Genomic DNA, 22569 nt, shown 5'->3' with positions numbered 1-22569 from the left:
CTGGGTGGGAATTCTTTGAAACAAGAAAAAATGTTTCCAGCCCTGCCCATAATGCTTCCTCACTGAACAGTATCTCAAATGATTAAGCTACTGCTTTTGTGGCATGGAGTCAAACATAGTTTGGCTGACCCCAAGAGGCAGTGAAGTCAAAGATGCCATAGGGTCACATGTTATTAACATTCTGGTACATAACAGGGATCAAAACTCAGTTTATGGGTGGTATTGCTTCAGTGCCATATACTATGCTATTATTAGTAAGCCAAGAATAATAAAATATTCGTAATAGCCTAAAGACTGTTAGGCATGTGTTTTATCCTTTAACTCTAAACGTCCTGGATACTAGTTCCATAAATGGAAATTAAAATATAACACAGTCTATTTTTTGCTTGTCCAAATAAGGTCATATGTTGGGTAACAATGCGTAGCAAATGACCATTTGTTAACCTAGGTCTTTAACATAAACATCAGAAATTTTTCAATGATGAACATTGTCATATTTTGATTTTTCTCTGATCATTTAAAATATATTTACATATTTAAAATAAAACTAGAATATAGGTAAAATAAATGTAAAAGACACTCATATCCGGCCTTAATATATCACTTTCAAGATTTTGTGATTTTTCACAGCTATATAGAAATAGGTACATTATATGAGTGGCTTTCTTTACATGTTAGATCCACCACTTACATTAATAGTTAAACAAGTATAGAAATAAATGTTGTGGAAGTAGTTTAATAGAGAAGAAATGGTTATTCTTACTTATACCTAGGAGTTCTGCTACTGGTTCTCCAAGTCCAGCATGTCTTTGCTTGTGTCGGTAATGCCTTGCACTTTGTACTTGATTTTGAGTAAGACTGCCATACTGAACCAAGTTTTACAAATAAAAATGAAGGTTGGTCTTATACTCTTAATTTGCTAGATGACCAAACTGATCAATGCCTTAAATGTTCAGAATTGTTGAGAGCTAATTCTGAAACACATGATTAGAAATTCCTCTGCCCCTGAGTTTACAGAGCTCAGCTGTTAAGTATTTCCCTGTTGAAGTGGCGTGCAAGGGGGTGGGTTGCTCTTTGTTTCCTCTCCTGTCTACTTCCCATACCTAAAAGGGTATTATTGCTGGGAGTCTCATAATTTTCCTACTAAGACAATAATTGCGTCTAATAGATCAGACTTGGGCCTGCTAATTTTCATCTAATCAACAGAGGCAGGAAAACATAGTCTGGAATGCTAACTATGTGAATGAAAAATATTTAGTCATTCTTGAAATGATAGGAATGTTTTTCCAACAAGCTTAAATAAACACAATCTCTTTTGAGACTGTGCTAAACTTTTTTTGGATGAGACAACTCTTAGGCAACCAAACAGAAGTTAATGAAGGTTATTAAGAGACATGCCCTTCAGAAAAGGCTTACAGACTTTAAAAAGAAAAGATTCCATCTTCTTTATGCTGCAACCATTGATAAATGGCAGAATTGGTTTACTTTTAGCTTTTGTCTACCCAGTAGAATTTAACATTTTAATTAGTAATCATACTGCCCAATGTTCAAAAGATACCATTTTACCTAACATGGCTATATTAGACCATCTTATTTTAAAATCCTCATCTTCATCTCCTTCTACTGTTTGCCTCAGTTCCAAGGAATTGATTGGACTCAACACTCCTGTATTTAAAGCAACTTATTACACTTTTCCTATGAAGCATGTTTGTTTATTCCCACCAATACAAGGTCCCACCAGATAATAAAATTACTTTTAAACATACTGAAATCTACATATTCAAGTGAAGTGTTTTTCCTTTCACAAGTTATATGGGAAAAATGTATACTTACTTCAGGAATACAGTCATTCAGAATATTTTTGGTGCCTCTCTTTTGAAACTGACTTTAGAGATCATAGCACATCCTTTTTAATATCCTAAGCTTTGTAAACCCTTGACTTTGAAGGTTTATTAGACTCTAGGAAATAGCCAAAGTCATTTATGTTGAAGTCTGGTTTAAAAAAAAAAAAAGGTGGCTGATCTAGCTGAGTAAAACTCGTTAGAGGAAGCAAAAAGTGACAGTAAAATAAAGGCACTTTCTCTTCTATGACATAGTAATTTGCTCTGAAAGCAACTATGAAGAGGTTTCAAACAGAATTTTAACACGAACAGCATTTTGGCATAAGAATATAGCCTCTAAAAGTGAGTACTTTTATCAATAACACTTATTTGTAAGTATAACTCCTGGTGTGTTTATAAAAAAAATCAATTCACCTACTACATAGTATTTTTATGACTTCTAGGGATTAGAGGCATATATTAAAATGGTCATATACTGTATTACAACATTTTTCTGAAATTGCAGGTGTTCTATTCCAACATTTTTTTCAAATAAATTAGACTAAAATAATTTGCCTATAGAAACAGCTCAAAATAGGTGGTGATTCTAATATAATTTATTTTTAGTATTTTAGTTGTCTAATTCCACTTCTAATTATACCAGACTGTTTCCTGGTATAGTCTTAAGTATATCTTATAAAAACAAAATGATTTCACATTGCTTAATATATGAGGGTTAGCATTGAAGATAGTGAAAAATCCAGGGAGTCACTGTTAAACCCCCATTAGAACTTTTCTGTGCTGTATCTATCTGATTATTGAAGATACAGTGTCACACAAGCATATAAACCGTCTGTTGCAATACTATCTTAAACTCGTAGAACAGATTCAAAAAGGGGAAATGTCCACTAAAGAACGCCTCTTGCGCATGTGTGGGTCTCCCCATCACAGGTGGCTGATGTGGTGGCAGGAGCAGCATCATACCCACCTATCAGCCTCTTAATTTGAGACTCCCAAATACTCCCCTGCATGAGCTCCCAGAATGCAGATTGGGAAATCTGTTGCCAGGGGACTCAGCAAAGCCAGATCTTGGTCCAGGGGTCATACCATCAGTTTAATCTAAATTTGACGTGCATTGAGCAATACGGGACATGTAACATGTTTTTGAAATTTGCCAGAAAGCATGCATTTTGTTTTATAAATATTTTGAGTTTAAGTTGATCCGCAGTTTGACCAAATTTTTATTTACCGTTTATATCTACAGAATACCTGTTTACACTTCAGTGGAGTTTAACTTTCGCATCTGAGACATTAGCTGGATTTATCTGGTTTGTTTGAAACACAGCCTAATTCAGGTATATGGACCATTTGAGATCACAGAGTTTAATGCTAGCTGCCAGTAAAAAGATGCAGTCCCAGGCTCCAGCTCTTACTTTGCAGCAGCATAGTGAAACACAACTAAGAATCCTCAAGATCCTAAGGCCAAGTACTTGATCCTTGTGGACCCTGCGAATCATGTAACTTTCACATTGGCTGCTGGAGCAAACTGAGAGTTGATTTGCAAGCCACCACTCGACCAGCACCAGAACTCAAAAGCATGCATTCTCTGTGCTTACCTCATCCCTGACTGCAGCTTACTCTTTTCTAGCTAAAATTTACCTGGATCCCCATTTCCTTACTTTAAAAAAGTATTCATTCATGATATAATTTGAGACTGCCTTGGATCTATTACATAATCTAATGAGGTATATTTATATGCTCCTTTACGTATATTCAGTGCCTACCATTTGCCCATGCCTGTGCCTTTGTGCCTTGCATGGTGGTTGAACCCTCTTAGTTTGCCTATCAGTAGGAAGACAGGAGATCATGTTCTTTTTCACCTTAATTGGACAGCTATTGCCCTGCATGTCAGCTCACTTTTAAACAATTCAGGGAGTCTCTATTTGTTAGGGAAGCTATAATATGTTTGGAGATAATAAGCTATCCACTTGGGATGGCCTCGGGCCTTGCATACTAAGAGGGCCGGCAAGCTCAGATCTTTTCAAAGCCATAAATCTCTCATCCTTTCTGGGAATCAAGTTTGTAAAAGATTCCATGAAGATTTTATGTTAGACGAATTCCACAGGGGGTGTGCTCCACAGTCCTGTGACAGAGATACTAAGAACATGACTCATTGCGTGAGGAGCCCCTACAATTCTTGTTATGAAAGTACTGGTTGAACTTTCTCTTATTGTTGACATATGTTTGAGATCCCTGACTTCCTAACACTGAGATCTGCTCATTAAAGACAGTTTTTGGAAATAGGTCTTCTGTATCTTTCAACTTGAGAGTGGCAGAAACACTGGCAAAGATAAAAAGTAGTATAAATGATTCTGTGATGAGTTTGCCCTTGTCCCTAAAGATCTAGCAAGGCCCCCATCATGAGAGAGGAAGAACAGGGGCCAGGCATACAGAGTCATTGTTTCCACCGACATTGGATTAGCTGATTACTAAGAGATTTCTGTTCTCTTGGAGACATCATAGACATAGTCAAAATGTAGAACAATGATATCAGACTGCTACTCAGCAAATGTGAAAGGCGCCACTGGCTGGTCACTAACATGCTCCAAAGCTTACCAGACCATGTGAAAAGATAGCACAGACCCACCCACCATCTCAGATGCTTTTCACGTTATCAGTGGAGATAAAAAATGATGCTTAAGTTACAACAGGCAGGGTTCAGAATGCTGAACCAATTGCCATACTGTTTATCAGCTGCGCATTTGAGGTCTGTGAAAGGGCTAAGAATTCGTTAATTAGCCATTACCTGAGACCAGTTGTAGCTCTGAGCAGACAAGATCAGCATGACATCAATAATTACAACAAGAAGTAATGTTGCTGTCACCCTTACAGTAGAGTCTTTTCTTGACAATCTTGTTTGAGCATTATAGGAATATTGTGAGGTAGAAATAATGAGTATTCCCATTTTCTAGAAGCCCAGAGAGGTCCATCATAACATGTTAGCTTAATGAGAGAGCAGGGACTCAAGCTATGTTTTCTGACTCCAAATCCATGACCTTGGCATTGCTTCCCAGTAGACCCCCATTGTGAGAAGACGGGATGAGGAAAATAAGATGATGAATGTCAAAGTACTTGATCATTGTGGCTTAGATTCAAAAGCCAGTCTCACTCCTGGCTCCATCCCCATTGCTGAGACCCAGTTACTGTTCTTCTGAACTCTGTGGCCCAGCCTTTGATCCAGGGTTCTTCTCATGAGCCTCTGACTGGAATTTTGACCTTGCTGTTTGACTTCTGGGAGAGCTGGATCTGTTTTCTGCTTCTACTTGTTTATTCCTGCATCCTCCCACCTAGGGACATTACTCAACTCAAGAGCCCCGACCCACTCTCCCATCCTGTCAGGCTTGACCTCTGCCCATTCTTGTTCATATCCATCCAAATTCTAGGCCCCAGGCCCTAACCATTGGCACGTAAGTCCCCACTGAGTAAATGAGCTGCTCAGCCTCCATCAGTCTGCCAGGCACCAGGATACCATCAACAGCACGTGTGCATTCTGCTCTGCACTCTTCCTTTTCTTTCTGTGATTCTTGTCAGTCTCTAATTAACCCAGTTGTCAGTTTGCCAAGTAGTCAGCAAAAGTGCCCATAACTTCACGCAGTAGAAGATGAGCTCCTGAGTTGAATGACTGCCTAGCTGTTTTCAGAATTATTTTAATAACACTTTATTTGGCATCATCAAGGAGTAGGGTAGTTCCAGAAGTGAATTCTCCAGATAATTAAAAATTTGGGATGTCAGATCTTACATTAAGAATTTTATGGGAGGCCTTCTATAATGCTTTGTGTACTTTTCTGCCTTCTTAAGCCAAAGATGCAGATCATATGATCGTATTTTAACCCATCTCAGGAAACCGAGTGTCATCACTGAGTAATCTCATTTTGGACGGCTTGGATTTGGGGATTTGCACTCCATTTTCACCATTATTAAGTGTGTCAGGTTTACAACAGCCTTCAGATCTGGCTTTCTGCTTCAGTGGAGCTCATTTATTGTGTACCTCCTATGTGCAAAAGACTGCCACAGTGGCGTGGACCCTAAGGAACTTACTGTCTAATCTTCTAAAAGTTAGAAAATTAGAGATACAGCCTCTTAGGACAATTTCGAATGGGAGCTCTTCTTTGCCAAATAATGTACAGTGACTTTAGGTGTTTAGATGTCTTTCTTTTTCCCGTTTTGTTCATTCATTGAGCAGTTCTATAGACCAAACTGTACTAGGTGCTGAGGTTATAAACAATGAATGAAGTATTGTCCCTAACGTGCAGACCCTTCCTCCCTGGTTTTCAACCATTTACCAGAAGGCTAGGTTCCAGTTACCAAAATTCTGACCGCCTGACCCACCCTCCAAGTTGAAAATAGCTGCTTAAATGTGCACACACACAAACCCACATACCTGTTAATATAACACATTATTTCCACTTAAAGCTACCAAAATATAATTCCTATGAACATTAGCAATAAAAAGAGTAAGAATAAAATGTAAGACAAGTATAAAAGATCTAGATTCTTGGAATCCAGTGATAATTTTGTGAGCTGTCTCAAGCTGGATTCCTGGAAAAAGATACCCCACTCTATAAAAAAAAATTTTTTAATTTGTCTTTTAATAATCTCAATAATACTACCATCTTTTCCTATTAAATATGGTTTTGGTAAAGGAAGAAAAATATTAATATGTCTAACAGCCAAGATTCCTTGGGAAAAGCATACAAAATTAATAAATAGGTCTAAAATAAATACATGGTTGCTTCCTTTTCCGATCACAAAATAATACAAATCTTGGGAACATTTGCACACTGTTCGTTTTAAAATAAAATAAACTGCTCTGAGATAAGTACTTCAGAAATTACAAGGATGTAGGTGTTGTTACGAGAAGTGTACAAAGGGAAAAAGGATAACCAAATGTGTAGCGGCTAAAAGAATTTGAAAACTCCAACCGTAAGAGACTTTTTTCCATGACTTAATGAGGCTTTCTTAAGTACACATTCAAACGCCACGGAAATTCCCACTTCCAGATTAGGGAATTTTTATATCTTCAATTTTTTTTTTCTTAATGTCTGCTTTAGTAGAGTTTTCCCTCTAGCTTCATTTGGGAAAATTTCATCTTCACTGTACTTTCCTTCCCAAGATGCAATTATGTTGACAATTTGGTGATTTATTTGAAAGGTGTTCTGACCAGTTATGGGTCACATTTGAAAAGCATCCATGTTGACAGCATGACATATGAAAATACAGCAAAACAGACAAGCTTTGATACTGTCTTGGCCAGTCTTATCTCCAGTTTTATGGCCCTGGCTAGGAGACCTGATATATTTAGCCATTGAACTGCCATGTAAAGTCAGTGACATTTTGGAATTTTCCTACTCATTGGATATTCACATTGCTTAACCAAGTTCAGCCCCCTCCAACCCCCCAATCCCTGCCCAAAATAGAAAAATAAAACTACCTTAAGAAAGAGCGCCTGAAGTAAGTCTGAAAAGAAAGCATAATTGTTCATTTTTATCTCTCATAATCAAATAAGCAGGCTTGGGAATTTACAAAGAAGAGCTATGTGAAATCTGCAAAGCATTATTAAAGCCTGAAAGAAGAGGTAATAAGAGAAACGAGAGACAGATAGGAATTGTTAGCTTCATTTATCTTAATACTTCTACTTGAATTTTTTTTCACTTGTAAAGAAATGTAAGAATGTATCTGTCTTTAAAAAGTACTTTTTCTGTAATCCCAGCACTTTAGGAGGCTGAGGTAGGAAGATTGCTTGAGGTCAGGAGTTCGAGACCAGACTGGGCAACATAGTGAGACCTCATCTCAAAAGAAGAAGAAAAATAAAAAGGAAAAAAAAAAAAAAGCATTTTTTTCTAGAAATTTGCCTACAAAGAGGTTTTTCCAGAAAGACTTTTCTTAGTGTGTGGGTGTGTGTGCGTATGAATGCATAGGAACGGAGGGTGCTGGCAGACAGCTGCTTTCCACAGCCAGGCCTGCAGTTCACCAGAGGACAGCACAGTGAGGCAGCAGTCCTAGAGACAATCAGAATCTGGAAACAGAGTTAATTACCCTCCTGACAAGACAGTGCTACACACAGACCCAACAGGGATGGCTGTGTATGCCTTCCACAGTTGTACCTTTACAGAGTCACCCACCCATACTCGAGAGCTGCTAATTGGTTGTCAGCTTTCCCAGGGCTGCTAATCAGAAAGAGTGCTTCACACATTTCTCAATGGAGATAATTAATATTATTTATGAGAGAGAACCAGCTCCTAGTAATCTATCTAAGAACCTTGTATGGATTAATTCAAAACCGGAAGTTCAGTGGAGTAATACAGATTAGACAGCAAGTTAAAAGCATCCATTAACATTGACATTTAGGCTACATGTACCTGAAATATAAAAACTAATTATTATATTGTTTCAGAAGTGAATATACATAATTATGCATTTAAAAATAACTGAGGATCAAAATATGTTCATTTTTATTGTTCTCCCAGAGTTGTTGAGCTATATAATGTGAGGATAAGACTGATCTAAAAACTTTATACCAGCATCTTAAAAGGTTGAATTTGAGTTTCAGCTTCTTACTTCTTTGGCCACTTTTTGGAGAATTTCTCATAAAATAAAATAACAAGAGGCAAGAAAGTAGAGAGCTTAGATTTGCTTAACACATTTATAACACCTGAATAACTGAATATATATTTATGGTTTAGTACCATGGCCTTAAAGTTAGATTCATGATTTTCATTTTAACTTTATATTTTTAATCAAATTAATTGTGATCCCAGTAGCTTAATTTTGCCATTGAGTAGATAAAATTGCTCCTAGGAAATACGTGAGCATCAATATAAAATACTGATGGTGTTTTTCAATAACAGTGTCTGAAGCTCTCTAATTTGTAAAAAAGACTAACATTTTCCTGGAAATACTTTTACTGACAAGACATCTGTTAGGCTTTTTAGGATATGAAAGAAGTAACCCTAAATTTTTAATAAATGTAAAATAGAGAATCTACATGTGTTTGTGTATGTTATTGCATGTTATAAGATATTTTCTTTCAGAATTTTGTTTTCTAAGACTTGGGATAAGAATTGATGGCTGAGCATCTGCACTCCTGACACAATCCCAAGGGTTCTTTTAAAAATAGCTCTTCTGGACAGTGTAAGGTGCTTGGAGGGTCTCTAAAAATTGTTCAAGAAAACAACAGGTTGAGGAGAGTAAAGTTTCCCACTCAGGTGCTGAGTAGGAAACAGCAAACCGATGTAGACATAACAAACACCCATTTTTGTTCTTTATTGCTTCTAGGCTCAGACTATTTCTAGAATTCTTCTCCACAAGGAAGCTGTTGGAGGGTTCCCTTTAGAAATAGTTGTAGCCAAAGACAGTGAATTCCTGCTGTTTCAAGCCTTCTTCCTTTGGAGGACATTAAGGTATTTCTTTAATTCCTCAGCTGATTCAATACAAGATGAGATAGAATTTCAGGGTGATCCTATAAACAGTACTTCACTGAATTTCCCCTCTCCAAAACCCCACCTTTATGCAAGCATTTCCTCATTCTCCTAAATGAGGAAATCTAAGACCATTTATCTCCTCTGAAAAAGAGGCCTACTGACACATCTCTACCCAGCCATTTTAAAGGGGGACAGTTTTCTTTGCTCCAAGCAACGAGTATCACGTACAGGGATGCATCAGTGCCTCCAGAAATCTTAGCAGGACCTCCGTTCAATTGAACTTTGTTTACCAAACATGCCAAAGATAGGGGATCACCATCATCCTTCTAGAAAGGCTTGTATTCTCTGACACACAATTTCAGTGCCATACCCCATGTAACATAGGAGCACAGAAATGTAGGATTTAAATGAGAATCTTCTGGTCTTCAGACCAGAACACGACAGGTATTTTCCATATTCGAAGCACTGTTGCATAGACTAGAGAAAAGTCTGGGATGATAACAATTCCTGATGAGCAAATTTCAGGATGCTCTAACTTTTAGACAAGCAGAATGTATATCTCACATACTTTGTTGACACTCCCTCAAGCTTCTTTATTTTTTTGGTTAAGAAACAGTCATACTGAGATACCATGAATCACCTCTTCTCCCACCAGGAACTCTCTTGGATAAAAGCTATGTTAAGAATCTGACCAGCTCTTGGTCATTATTCTTTAAGAATTATAAATATAATATTGATTTGAAATGCTTTAATTGAGAACGGTGTCAAATATGTCTCACTTCGGAGCCAATTATTTAGCATAAGAAACTGAATCTCAGTTGTCTCATGGCACTTGTTTCTCAAAAAGTTGCCCTGACATTAGTAATAGGACCAGTTCTGAGATTATATAATAATATATTGGACTGGAAGCAAACTCTCAAGTATGTTTAACAATAATATGAGATTTTTTTGTAGATAATTTATAAATAGGTAGATAATCTATATATACTTACAGGTCATATTTTTGTTGTAATGTTGTTCTCACGGAAATCTAACTACTCTGGCTATGGTCTCACATGATAGGAAACCAAGCACTAAAATGACTGTAATGGATGACTTCAATTGAAATGCCAGGAAACAACTAGTTGCCTGCAAATGTGTACAACTCAACGGTTACGCCAATTACATAGGGTATTAGCAGTAAGGACCCAAGACACATGTGTTACCACCCGGAAAAAAACCTTTAAAATTTGTTCCAGTTTGTATCTGAGTAGGAAAATGAGATGTATTTGTTAAATGTAATAAAATGAGATGCCAAGTGTTAAAATGTCTTCTTAAGAAAACCTACATTTCTAGCTATATTTAATATATCACAATGACTATTGTTGTGTTCAGCCTAATCTATTGAGGGGAAATTGAATAGTTCTAAAGTAAATTGAAAGTTTTCATGAATAAAAGATTTTGTTGTGTTTTTCTGTGTTTCATGTTAAATGTTGAGGGTGTAAAAATTTGAAATGGCTGTACTTCCCTGTTTCTTTCATCTAATATAGGTCGTAAGTGAATGGGAAAATACTAATTGCAGAGGCACAAAATGATTTTTTGCTTCTTGCATGCTATAGCATTGAGGCTTGGAAGGTATCCCATAAGACTTGTTTTACCTGAAATATTTATCACACACATTGTAAGACCAGCACATACTGAACGGCCCTTTTATGCAATTTTATTTGTTCAAGTGAACAAAACCTGTTATACTGAATATTTTAGGAAAACATATTGAACATATTTCCTCTCCTGGAGAAATGTGTGTTAGGTGTACATCTGTGACTGTGTACCTAACTGTTGAAGCCATTTGGCTTCTATGACTGATATGGGGCTGCCCAAGTCAGCACTGTGGTTCTGATCCTCAAACAACCCAGTCCGTTTGTTCCTTTCACTTTCTAGCCACAGATCACAACCTTAATCTCATGTTAATCATAATATATTTTTAAAAAAGCACATACATCACTATTGAGAGCAAGTATCATTTAGAAGTAGAAGATCATCTTTGTAAAAGTTGGACAATGGATTCTCTAAGCAAATCCCTAAAATTCACTGCTGCTAAAATTCCATACTACCCTATGATGATTATACATTTTTCAAGGTCAGTTTAATCTTCTTCAATATATACTTTTCCATAGTATATTTTCTGAAGGCAAAAGTTTCTCATAAATTTCACATCTTAAATGTCAGTAAAGAATAGAAGATTTTGGTATGTGTAGATATGCTTAAGACATTTCTTCACCCATAAGCTGTCCAGGAAAGCAGCGTGCATAGCGTTCAGAATTCTTCCCTCAACTTTAGCCTAATCACTCTAGAACATAGAAGTCCTTTCTCACTGAGATAACCTGTGGTGGGTTTACTTAAACCTGATACTTGCCTTCTGCGCTCTCTCATATTTGTGGTTAGAGTAATTTTGACAAAACATTGGCAGTCTTGGGACTGAAGATTGGAATAGAATCATTATTTGGGGTAGCTAATAAAAGTAGTGATAAAAGAAAGACTAATAGGTTTGAGAACTATGAAGATGTTTGCAGTAAATTTTAAGAGAATGGAGGGGAGCAGCAATACTGTGTCTAACTCAGGATGTCTTAAAACAACTAAACTTTAGTTACTTTTTGATGTTTACAGTTATCTGTCAGGAAGAATACCTTGGCTATTGAAGGAAATTAGAAACTATAGCAGTGAAAAGTTTACATAAAAATTTTAGTAAGATGCTGTTCAGTAAGATGCTCTTCTTTGTATTAAGAATAGAGAATGTGCTATACTCACTTGATACATATTTTTACTGGGAGAATGCTGATCTAAGCATCTCTTTAGTAAGTCATCATTGCCTGCTACCTGTGAAGAGTTGAATCACTGTCCCCTTTTAGTAGATGGATAAAAATTTAGAACTCTTGATCTCAGCAGTGGCAGCTAAAATACTTATTTTGATCTCTCTTCCCTGGTAACAGGAGATGAAACTCGAGAAGACAGTGTGGACTAATGGATAGAGTGTTGGACAGGAGGTTAGGAACCTCTGTTCTGTTCTATTCCCAGCCTGCTACTGGGTTACTGTGTAAACTTAGATAAGCCAGTTACGCTCTCTGCACCTCGTATTTTCCATCTGTGAAAACGTAGGTAGAGACATTCTGTACTCAGCTCTTTCACAAAGATATTGTGAGCGACAGCTTACTTTGAAGACGTTAGTATATTTTGGTTGAAAAGATGTTGCAAGTATGTCAGTGCCTCTGTTCCCTTTGGCAACACCATTCCCACAACCTGGCATTATATAAACTGTTCCTTATTGATGTGTTGAGAAACAGGTACCATTACAGCAGATTTTGTGTTGCACAGAAGCTGAGAGTGTGGCTGGAGTCAGACTGCCTGGGTTTGAATCTTGGGTCCACCACAGACTAATGCTGTAACCATGGGCAAGTCAGTGTGCTAGATTTCCTCATCTGTAAATTGAGGATAATAATAGCACCTACCTCATTGGAATATGGTAAAGCTGGAAGGCATTTATGAACAGCACTTTAAACCTTATATAAACACATAATATGCTTTATGTAAGTATATGTAGTTATTACCCAAAGCAATTCTTTATTAATGTGGTAAAGCATCACCTCTGGTCTTGCTTTGTTTAGTGCCTTTATTCCGAGCGTGGCTGCTCACCCTTTCTCCTGAATGTGTGTATCTCCCTCTGCTCCCACAAGTCTCTGGGCCCTGAGGATAAGTGTGTAGTTATCTGTCGTATCATCTATCATAAGTGAGGGAGTGCCACATAAAAGATAAAAGAAATCCAGGTGTTTTAAGCTAGTCTCAAAAACTGATTTATTAATCTGGAAAAAAGTAACCAATTTCAGAAGTATTACAGAATGGGAGTGAGATAATTGATAGTTGACAGCTGTATCCTGATTATTACAAAAAATAAACCGGAAAACATCAGGAAGAAATAGAAGAGCAGTTAAGAGTTTAAATGGAGTTCATGTTAACCTCTCTCATCTGCTTCCAGTAGTGGTGACCATCAGAGAAGAATTGTGTGAAGGTACCAAAAACTGCATGAATTGCTCAAACACAAAGAAGTAGAGTGTTCACATTTTCAAAAATCTGAACACAAATATATCTGTTTCAGGGGTTAAAGATATTACTAGAGCATAAAAGTTCAGGATTTAATGACAATTATTGATTTGATTTTTGTAACATTATGGTGTGGAATTTCAAAAATTGAATAGCATCTAAAAGGTAATCATATGTTTTATTGGTTATTTTTTTCTCTATTTATTATTAGAACCAACCATCATCACAGTTGATCCACCTGCATGTGGGGAGTTATCAAACTGCACTCTGACAGGGAAGGACTGCATTAATGGTTTCAAACGCGATCACAATGGTTGTCGGACCTGTCAGTGCATAAACAGTGAGTAGACAGACGACTGTAAGTTTTTTCTGAGGCCTAATATGATATTGTTAAAGCATATTATGTAATTGAATATCTTTTTCACTTCTGTTCAGACATTCCCTTGACAACCTGAAAAAAAGGGGAAAAAAGTTATTTTTAACACAAACAAATACATAGTCATTTGGGAGAAAGGAGCTGCTGCTTTATTGTGGTTTTTGTCTCTGTTTCCTTGATGGCCAGTTGCATCAGGAGTGCAACCTGGAGTGGCTTTGGAGTGCATCCTTCCAGCCACCCAGAAGGCTCTCCCTTTAGTACACTTGCCAGGTCATCCAGTGACAAGGAGGTCACTCACACATACAGTGTCACATTCCACATATGACAGCCATAATCCTTAGACTGTGCTTCACTTTGTTGACCCCAGCTCTGCCTCCATGTAGATTCCAATCATGTGTCCAGGCCCTGCCCTCTAGAGTATAGAGGAATATATTGTATTTCTTCCAGAAAAAAATAAAATAATACACACACACCCCACCCCCATATATGTTAAAACCATTTTGAATTCCTCTAATTCTTCTGCCAGAATAAACATCCTCATTCTCCTTGACCATTCCTCGGGTGACAGTTTCTAGAACTTTCTTGATCTTTTCCATCCTTTGACACACAATATGTCACTGTCTTTACATAAAATATGGCCCACAATCAACATACTCCAGGTATAGGCATGGTGGCTCACGCCTATAATTTCAGCACTTTGGGAGGCTAAGGCAGGCAGATCACTGGAGCTCAGGAGTTCAAGACCAGCCTGGACAACATGGCGAGGTCCCCGTCTCTACCAAAAATACAAAAAAAAAAATAGCTAGGTGTGGTGATATGCACCAATGGTCCCAGCTACTCGGGAGGCTGAGGTGGGAGGATCGCTTGAGCCTGGTGGGGCAAAGGTCACAGTGAGCTGAGAGCTCATTACTGCACTCCAGCCTAGATGACAGCACAAGGCACTGTCTCAGAAAAAGGTACTCCAGAATTGGGTCTGCTGAGTACAGTGCTACTGTGTGGCCTAAGTTTGCATTAGCTCCTTGAATTGCACTTCGTTGGCTGATATTGAGGTTATAAGTAGCTAAAAACACTAGGAACTTTTTTACATCACCTGCTGTTAGGTCGTTCTCATGTGTTCTGTAATAGAACATTTGATTTTTTTTTAAACGATATAAATACCCAGCCAAATATAATAAGAAATTATCCGAATCATTTTAAACCATTTTCTAACTAGTTGGGATATTTTTGAATCTCGATAATGTGATCTTATACTTTATGCCTCCCAGCTTATATTAAATAAGCACAACTTATATTTCCTTATCTAAATCACTGAATTAAAATAAACTGCACAGAACCAAGGACAAAGACCTGCAGAGTGATGCTGAACATAGCTGCTTACAGTAGTCCTAAGCATTTATACCTTGAGTAGAGTTATTTAGCTGACAACATATGTCTCCACAAGAAATCTTGAAAAACACTTCACCTATATCTTGTCTGAAGTCAAAATATATTACAAAATACATCAGAGCATTCCTTTGCTGGAAACCCTATTTTTAAAATGAGCTGAAGTTATAGGGGCCTGGCTTGTTTTTCCAGAATCTGTACTGGCTCCTGGTAGTCAGTGCTTTATTCCCCTAAATGTCACAAATCATACATTTAACAATTATTTCTGAAGAATTTTCAGTTGTGAATGTCAATTTATGTAGTTTTTAGAACACTTTGTCCCTTTTGAATTGACATTTGGCCTATTTTCTTAAATCTCTTTCCATTCTCTTCGATCTCTCTCAAACACAGTAGTACTGTAATAAGCAGGCTTTCTGTGGGCCTGTGGGTGTAATTACCATGGCGCAGAGGCTTGGACTTCACGTAGACAGATGCTCACTTTCTGATTTATCAGTTATCTCAGGCTTTAACATACCACTTAACCTTAATCATTTGTCACTTTTATAAAAATATTTTTGAAGAAGATACAAAATAGGAGTTAAGCCATTCTGCTTCCTCAGTTACACGTGACCATCACACTATCTGCAGTGGCATTAGTGCTAAAACTGAGTTTATAAAACACCTGTTGGCCAGGCATGGTGGCTCACACCTATAATCCCAGCACTTTGGGAGGCTAAGGTGGATGGATTGCTTCACCTCAGGAGTTTGAAACCAGCCTGGGCAACATGGCAAAACCCCATCTCTACAAAAAAAATACAAAAGCTAGCCAGGCATGATAGCGAGGGCCTGTAGTTCCAGCTACTCAAGAGTCTAAGGTGGGGAGATCTCTTGAGCTGGGGAAGTCGAGGCTGCAGCTAGCTGTGATTGTGTCACTGCACTCCAGCCTGGGTGACAGAGCAAGACCCTTTTCCAAAAAACAAAAAAACTCTTGTTGAGCTTGTAGTTACTGCCATCTTTAAATTTCCTATAAGCCTCTGCCCATTTGGGGGTATTCTGACTTCCTACACTTGATTCTGTTCGGGGAAGGGTCAGTCCCTGTTGCCTTTTATACCTCCCTTTAGAAAGCCAAGTTCACTGGAGTTGCCTTGGCAGCCCAAGTTTTCTAAAATGGCCAACCTTGTTTTTTGAACAAGATAATTAGTAATTGTCATGAAGTGTTTATATTTTAATCCTTCTAATGCCTCTTACATTAAGAAAGCTACATCTTTCTTAACATGGGATCATATATATTAATACATTTTTTCTGAGTTTTTAAAAAGTCTAAAAATACAGATTTCATTGTGTCCAGTCACCTCACCTACACTTGCGCCTGGGTTTTGCTATTGTGAAATCTTGGCCACCCGGTCATGCTTATCTAAGACTTCGGTCACTTCACACAGAATCTTTCATCACTAAGTTCAAAGAAGCAGTTTCCCTCAACTGCCTTTGATGGAAGAGTCAAAATATGTCCCTTGGCAAATAGTCACTGGCAAATAGTCATTTGGCAAGTTGAGACTATAAGGAGGATGCATATTTACCCTATCTTTAGGTTAGTGTTTTGTTTAGCATTTTAAAAGGATCATCAGCATGTGCTACCTGAGTGCACCTCCGTTTCATTCACACTTAGGAAGAAAAACGTACAGGAGGAGACCGTTGCATTTTGTATCAATAAATTTATTATTTGCAAGTTTTACCCATTTATAGAGATAGCTGGCCTTCCTTCCTTTCTTTCTTCACCTAATATAAACAGAGCACCTGCCACACTCTAGGTAGTGTACTAGGTATTAAGGCCACCAAGATGACTAAAATGCAAGACCTTCCCTAAGGAAAAAAGTCTTCTGTAGCATAAACACTCATGAAATATCACTACTTTAAGCCAAAGGCTATAACGTACCAATGTAAATTCTTTTAAGAGGAAGCTTTGGTCCTTCAGCAGAACCCAGGCTTATGTTCACACCAGAGTAGGGAAAGAACTGCCCGTCTCCCAGGGCTCTACTTGGTGCTCAGCAGATATTGGCTGAGTGAATAAAAAGGAAACCTTCAGGATCAGAGATGCCTTTGGATATCATTCTTGCCTGAGGTCTCCCTTTGAGGTCTTGCTATTCTAATAATATATCCATCTCATTTTGGATTCTTCTTAAAGTTAGTCTTATCATCTCACTCACTGCCCCACCGTGTACCTAAAGACTTACTTCAACACTAATTGGAATTTTTCAGTTGTCCTATACAGAAGTCTAGACAAACAGCATTCTGCTGTCACCTCCCCAATTCGTATTAGCAATCCAGGTTATTTGGCAACTTTGGAAGCCACATCTTTGGGATGTGAGTCAAATCAAACCAAATTTCCAGGTCCTGGGTTTTGTCAGATTCTTGCGATCATATGCAACTCTCCTCTCAGGCTCTGCACAGCAGCTTTTGTGTTGCACAGAAGCCGAGAGTGTGACTGGAGTCAGACTGCCTGGGTTTGAATCTTGGGTCCACCACAAATTATGCTGACTTTCACATGGGTAATAAAGGCAAGTTGCTTTACTCTTTGGGACTCTGTGTCCACATATGTAAAGGGCAAATAATAGTACCAAACTAATGGATTATTTCGAGGACTAAATAAATGAATGAATGCAAAGCTAACTCTTTGGCTGGCATATGGCCGTTGTTTACTCTGCACCGTAACTATTTTATAGCATCTTCTGAGTCAGCCCAAGCTAGCCGACATGGAAAGCCCCCAGCGTCCCTGCCCCCCTTTGTTCCTGCCCCATCAGCCTGCCTCCAGTTCTTCCTGCCGTCTAAGGACACTCGCACCAACAGCTTTCCTTTTACTTTTTCATTTCATTTTAACCCTTAAATATTATCTTTCTCCTCCTTGGTTTTAGAGAAGGGAGTTTCTTATAGCCAACTATGGAATAATATGTTATTTTTTTTCTATTGCAGCTGCTTTATATAGGTATTTATTTTGTCCCAAATTCATCCTTACATTATTTTTCTACATCCCGTCAAAACCTTTTTCACATACAGTAGTCCTAAGCATTTATACCTAAGTTTTCTCTTAAGGATTAGGCCTAGTTTCCATTGGCTTCTAGATTTTTTTTTTTATATACAGGGTCTTGCTTTGTTACCCAGATTGGAATTCAGTGGTGCAAACACAGCTCACTGCAGCCTTGACCTCCCAGGCTCAACCGATCCTCCCGCCTGAGCCTCCCAAGTAACTGGGACTACAGGCACTACCACCACACCCAGCTCATTTGTTTTGTATTTTTTTGTAGAGACAAGGTTTTGCCACGTTGTCCAGGCAGGTCACGAACTCCTGGCCTCAAGCAATCTGCCCGACTCGATCTCTTAAAGTGCTGAGATTACAGGTGTGAGCCACCGTACCTGGCCCTTCAAGATTTCTTAAAACAAGGCCAGCACCCCACAAATATTTCTTCTGTCTTCATTGATTTGTTGTTGTTCATTCACTCATTATTTTATTCATCTAGCATTTGTTGAGTGCCTACTATATCTTAAAGAAGATTAACAGTAGCCCTTACCCCTGACTCACATTGGTAATTTGTTGGTAGTATTAGTTGTATGTTAATATGTTGTAAAGAGACAACATAATCTAGCATATTTTAGGCAATCACGTTAGGATTGAAATCAAAACCCTGTAGAAACATGTCCTTCAAAAGTATGTGGCAAGTATATGATACAGAATATTTTCATTTGAACATAATGTAATTTGCTGTTTTAATCGGTAACAAATAACATTCTTGTAACACTAAGAAAAGTAGTACTCCAGGACATACGGAAAGTTTACATTATCCCTGACTCAGTTCCTCAAAAACTTGTTTAGAATAAAAAATGTTTTTAAAAGTATGATAGCAACAAAAGTTTAAAACTAAAATTATTTTAAAATGATATAAAGCAACTAGTAACCTAACACTTTATTGATACAAGCTTTTAACAACATTGCTCTTTAACCAGTGTCTTTTGCTAATAGACATAATATACCTGCTTACTACATAAACTGTATGAAAGGCATCTATGAATTAAGTAGCATCAGTCTTTTGGCATCTTAGTGTACACATCTTTAAATCAAGTGGATTTGATCAGATTATTTGTAACTTCTTTTCCAATTTTAACATTCTTTAATTCTAGATGTTAATAATGCTTTTTCTAGAAACTGATGCAGACTTGTAGAATTCTGCATCAGTCAGCAGAGAGGAAAGAGCCTTCATATTTTTCATGAAATATGTATCTGAATCAAGCATCACAAGAAGGTTGCAGCATCAAATATAGGGAGGCAGACTCCTTGTTTTATTTCACTGTAATTCTAAACCAACACCTATCAGGGTCAAAATTGGGACCACCATTTGTAATGTTGCATTTCTTTATTTAATAGTCTTGGGAACCTCATGGCTATGCTGAACTGGTAATAGGTTTGTAGGAATTGCCAGTATCTAAGAGTTTAAAATACACTAAGTCCTCACTTAACATCCTCTATAGATTCTTGGAAACTATGACTTTATGTGAAATGACATGTAACAAAACCAGTTTTACCAGAGGCTAATTGATATAAACAAGAGTTAAGTTCCTACCATATATTTTTAGTCACGAAAACATCATGAAACTTCTAAATAAAGACCTAAAACATTTCTAATAGTAAAAATTAAAGTAAGCATGAGCTATATATACATTTAAGAAAGATTAACAAAAAACAAGTACAATGATGATTCCCCATTTTTAATGAATCAGTAAGTGATAGTGGTTGTAGTGGTGCTGTGTTAAATCAACGAATAAATGTTTGCAAAGCAAACATTGTAAGGAGCACCTCCTTCTGCCATGCAGTTCAAATACATACAATACCCAGTGTGGCAGGCTCACTGAACGCTTTTGTCCTGCAGTGTTTATTGTTGTACGTTTGTGTGATTATCGCCTGCTTTAACAAATTTTTATTTTATAAGAATTTGTATTTATTCACTCATTTATTTTCCAACTTGCTTATTCCAGTCCAGGGTTGAGGGTGGCCACAGCCCATCCCAGCAGCTCTGCAAGCTGCAAGGTAGGAACTGACCTTGAACAGGACACCATCCCATTGCAGGGTGCACTGACACACACACACACACACTCTTTCTCTCTCACACACACACACGCACACTCAGATTAAGACCACGTAGATACCCCAGTTCACCTAATGTGCACATCTTTGGGGTGTGAGAGTACCCAGAGAAAACCCACACAGCATGGAGAGAACATGCAGTCTCCACACAGAGAGTGGCCCCAACCGAGAACTGATTTTTATTCCCCTCGTAAAAGTTATGACACAATGATGTTGAACAAAACCATTGCTGTTTGAGGACCTGCTGTACTACAGCAAAGAAGTATGCAGCACTTCTCTAGGGGACACCATCCACAGTGTGTTCTCCATGGAGGTTACATTGTGTTTATATATAATGAATGGCGCCCCCGACAGCTGTGTCACGTTTTCAGCATAGGAGCTAACATTTCTTTTTTTCCAGAATGAACAGAGTTTTGCTACATAGTTGCTATTGACCGGCCATGCTGTACAGGCCCTGTACTTTGCCATTATTCGTCACTTTCTCTTCAATAGTAACTTCTCCCCATGGATTAGAAAGCAATTTTAGATCACGGTAAAGTCATAATGCTGAAAAATTATGAACATAAAGCCACCTTTTTCTGCATGGTTGCCTCAGGTGATGTACTAAAGCTTTACAAACAAACATATAAACCCCTACCCTTCTATGAATACTATTTTTCTACTCTTTATGTTTTTATTTATTTATTTTTTTAGACACAGGTTCTCGCCCTGTCACCCAGGCGGGTGTGCAGTGGTGCAATCAACTCTCACTGCAGCCTCGACCTCCTGGCTTCAAGTAATCCTCTTGCCTCAGCCTCCCAAGTAGCTGGGATTACATTCACTCACCACCACACCCAGCTAATGTTTTATTTTCTGGCAAAGGCAAGGTCTCACTATGTTGCACAGGCTGGTCTCAAACTCCTGGCCTCAAGCAATTCTCCCACCTCAGCTTCCCAAAGTGCTGGGATTACAGGTTTGAGCCAGCCACAGTCAGTCTGCTCTTTATTTAAATGTTTGCCATGATGATGCACTTCTCTTAAGAAAACTTCATAATTGACATATGTGGATTTAGGACTACCTTCCAGTCCTTAATATTGTCTATTTCTGAACTAGAAGATGGTATTTTGAGATGTTTTGGCAAGTGCTAGTATTTCAGGAAAATTTCAGTGTTATCAGAGTAAGTGATTTTCATGCTGTCATTTCTCTGATAATATAGCAGTCTTGATGACAGTGGAGGAGTAGGTAACAAGAACATTGATTGATGCATTTAGTTAGCAAATGTTGTTGAATACCCACTCTGTACCAAACACCATGGTAGTTCCTATACAGTGTGCCTAAAGATACTAGGGCCTGGGCCTAGAGCTCCCTCTGTTGGGAAGCCGAATGTAGATGGGCCAGAGCATAACATGCAGGAGAATGGTCCCAATTCAGGGCAGCACTAGAGCATCCTACTCCTTGGAGGCATAGCCAGTCTCCTTCTAATGAATGTCCTGTATTTTTATTTAAATGTACCAGCCTTTGTTTGAAATTCCATTCCATTGCAAAGCAGAGGTAGATTACAGACTAGTTTTTATCACATTGTTTAAACTTGAATGGAGATACAACAGTTTTCTTTAAAGGTGAAGCACATTTTAGATCAAGGTCTATAGAAAAACTCCTTCTTTATTGCAGGACCAGAAAAATAAAGGCACCAAGGTGCTCAGGCTCCAAAATTTCAGGGAATTTAATCCCAAGGGATGTTGACTGACTCTGGGAAGTTTTCAGGGTGTTTTTAATTCATCTATTTCCCAGCATAATCCATTTGTAGTCATGACCTAAGCATTCTTGTGACAGAAAAATGGGTTCACAATTTAGATCTGTGTTAGAGAAACATGACTAATAAAGTCTTCTTTTTTCACCATTCCCTTAATAATGGGGAATGAAAAATTATGACCTTTCAAGTCATATAATTACAAATTTCTAAATGAACCATTTAGAATTTTTCTTTTAAGGATGCAAATTAGTAACCAGTTGCTTTACAGTGTAATACAGGCCCATGAGGTTATATTTATATGTGTAATAAAAGGTTTATGATAATGACAGAGTAGAAAATTACACCATAAATCACATTTTCCTTTTTAAAAGATAGCAAATTAAATATGCAAATATTGCCAATTAAGATTCACAAAAGATGCTATCTGGAAATATTTATGTAAAACACGGACCCATTTCACCTATTCATTGTTGTTAAGGTTCAATTTTAGATTATAAGTGTGTTTTGAGGGGACAGATGTGTTCTGTTTTTCCCAGTGACTTATGTATTATTACAATATTCATGCTTAAAGGATGTCCAGATAAAATAAAAAT

At 37.8% G+C, this 22569-nt stretch overlaps 1 protein-coding gene across 6 annotated transcripts in view; it reads left to right on the top strand.

The window, feature by feature from the left end:
• The window catches only part of CRIM1 (cysteine rich transmembrane BMP regulator 1), a 196626-nt gene that overhangs the window by 131456 nt on the left and 42601 nt on the right, over nt 1-22569 (top strand). For all 6 annotated transcript variants that reach the window (XM_055240685.2, XM_055240690.2, XM_055240689.1 and 3 more), the window contains one exon: nt 13587-13715. In XM_055240685.2, coding sequence (XP_055096660.1) covers nt 13587-13715 — 129 coding nt within the window. The remainder of the gene's footprint in view (nt 1-13586; nt 13716-22569) is intronic.

The sequence above is a fragment of the Symphalangus syndactylus genome, chromosome 14 (assembly GCF_028878055.3).
Source record: "Symphalangus syndactylus isolate Jambi chromosome 14, NHGRI_mSymSyn1-v2.1_pri, whole genome shotgun sequence".
Lineage (NCBI taxonomy): Eukaryota > Metazoa > Chordata > Mammalia > Primates > Hylobatidae > Symphalangus > Symphalangus syndactylus.
This window is presented reverse-complemented; position numbering and strand designations above follow the sequence as displayed.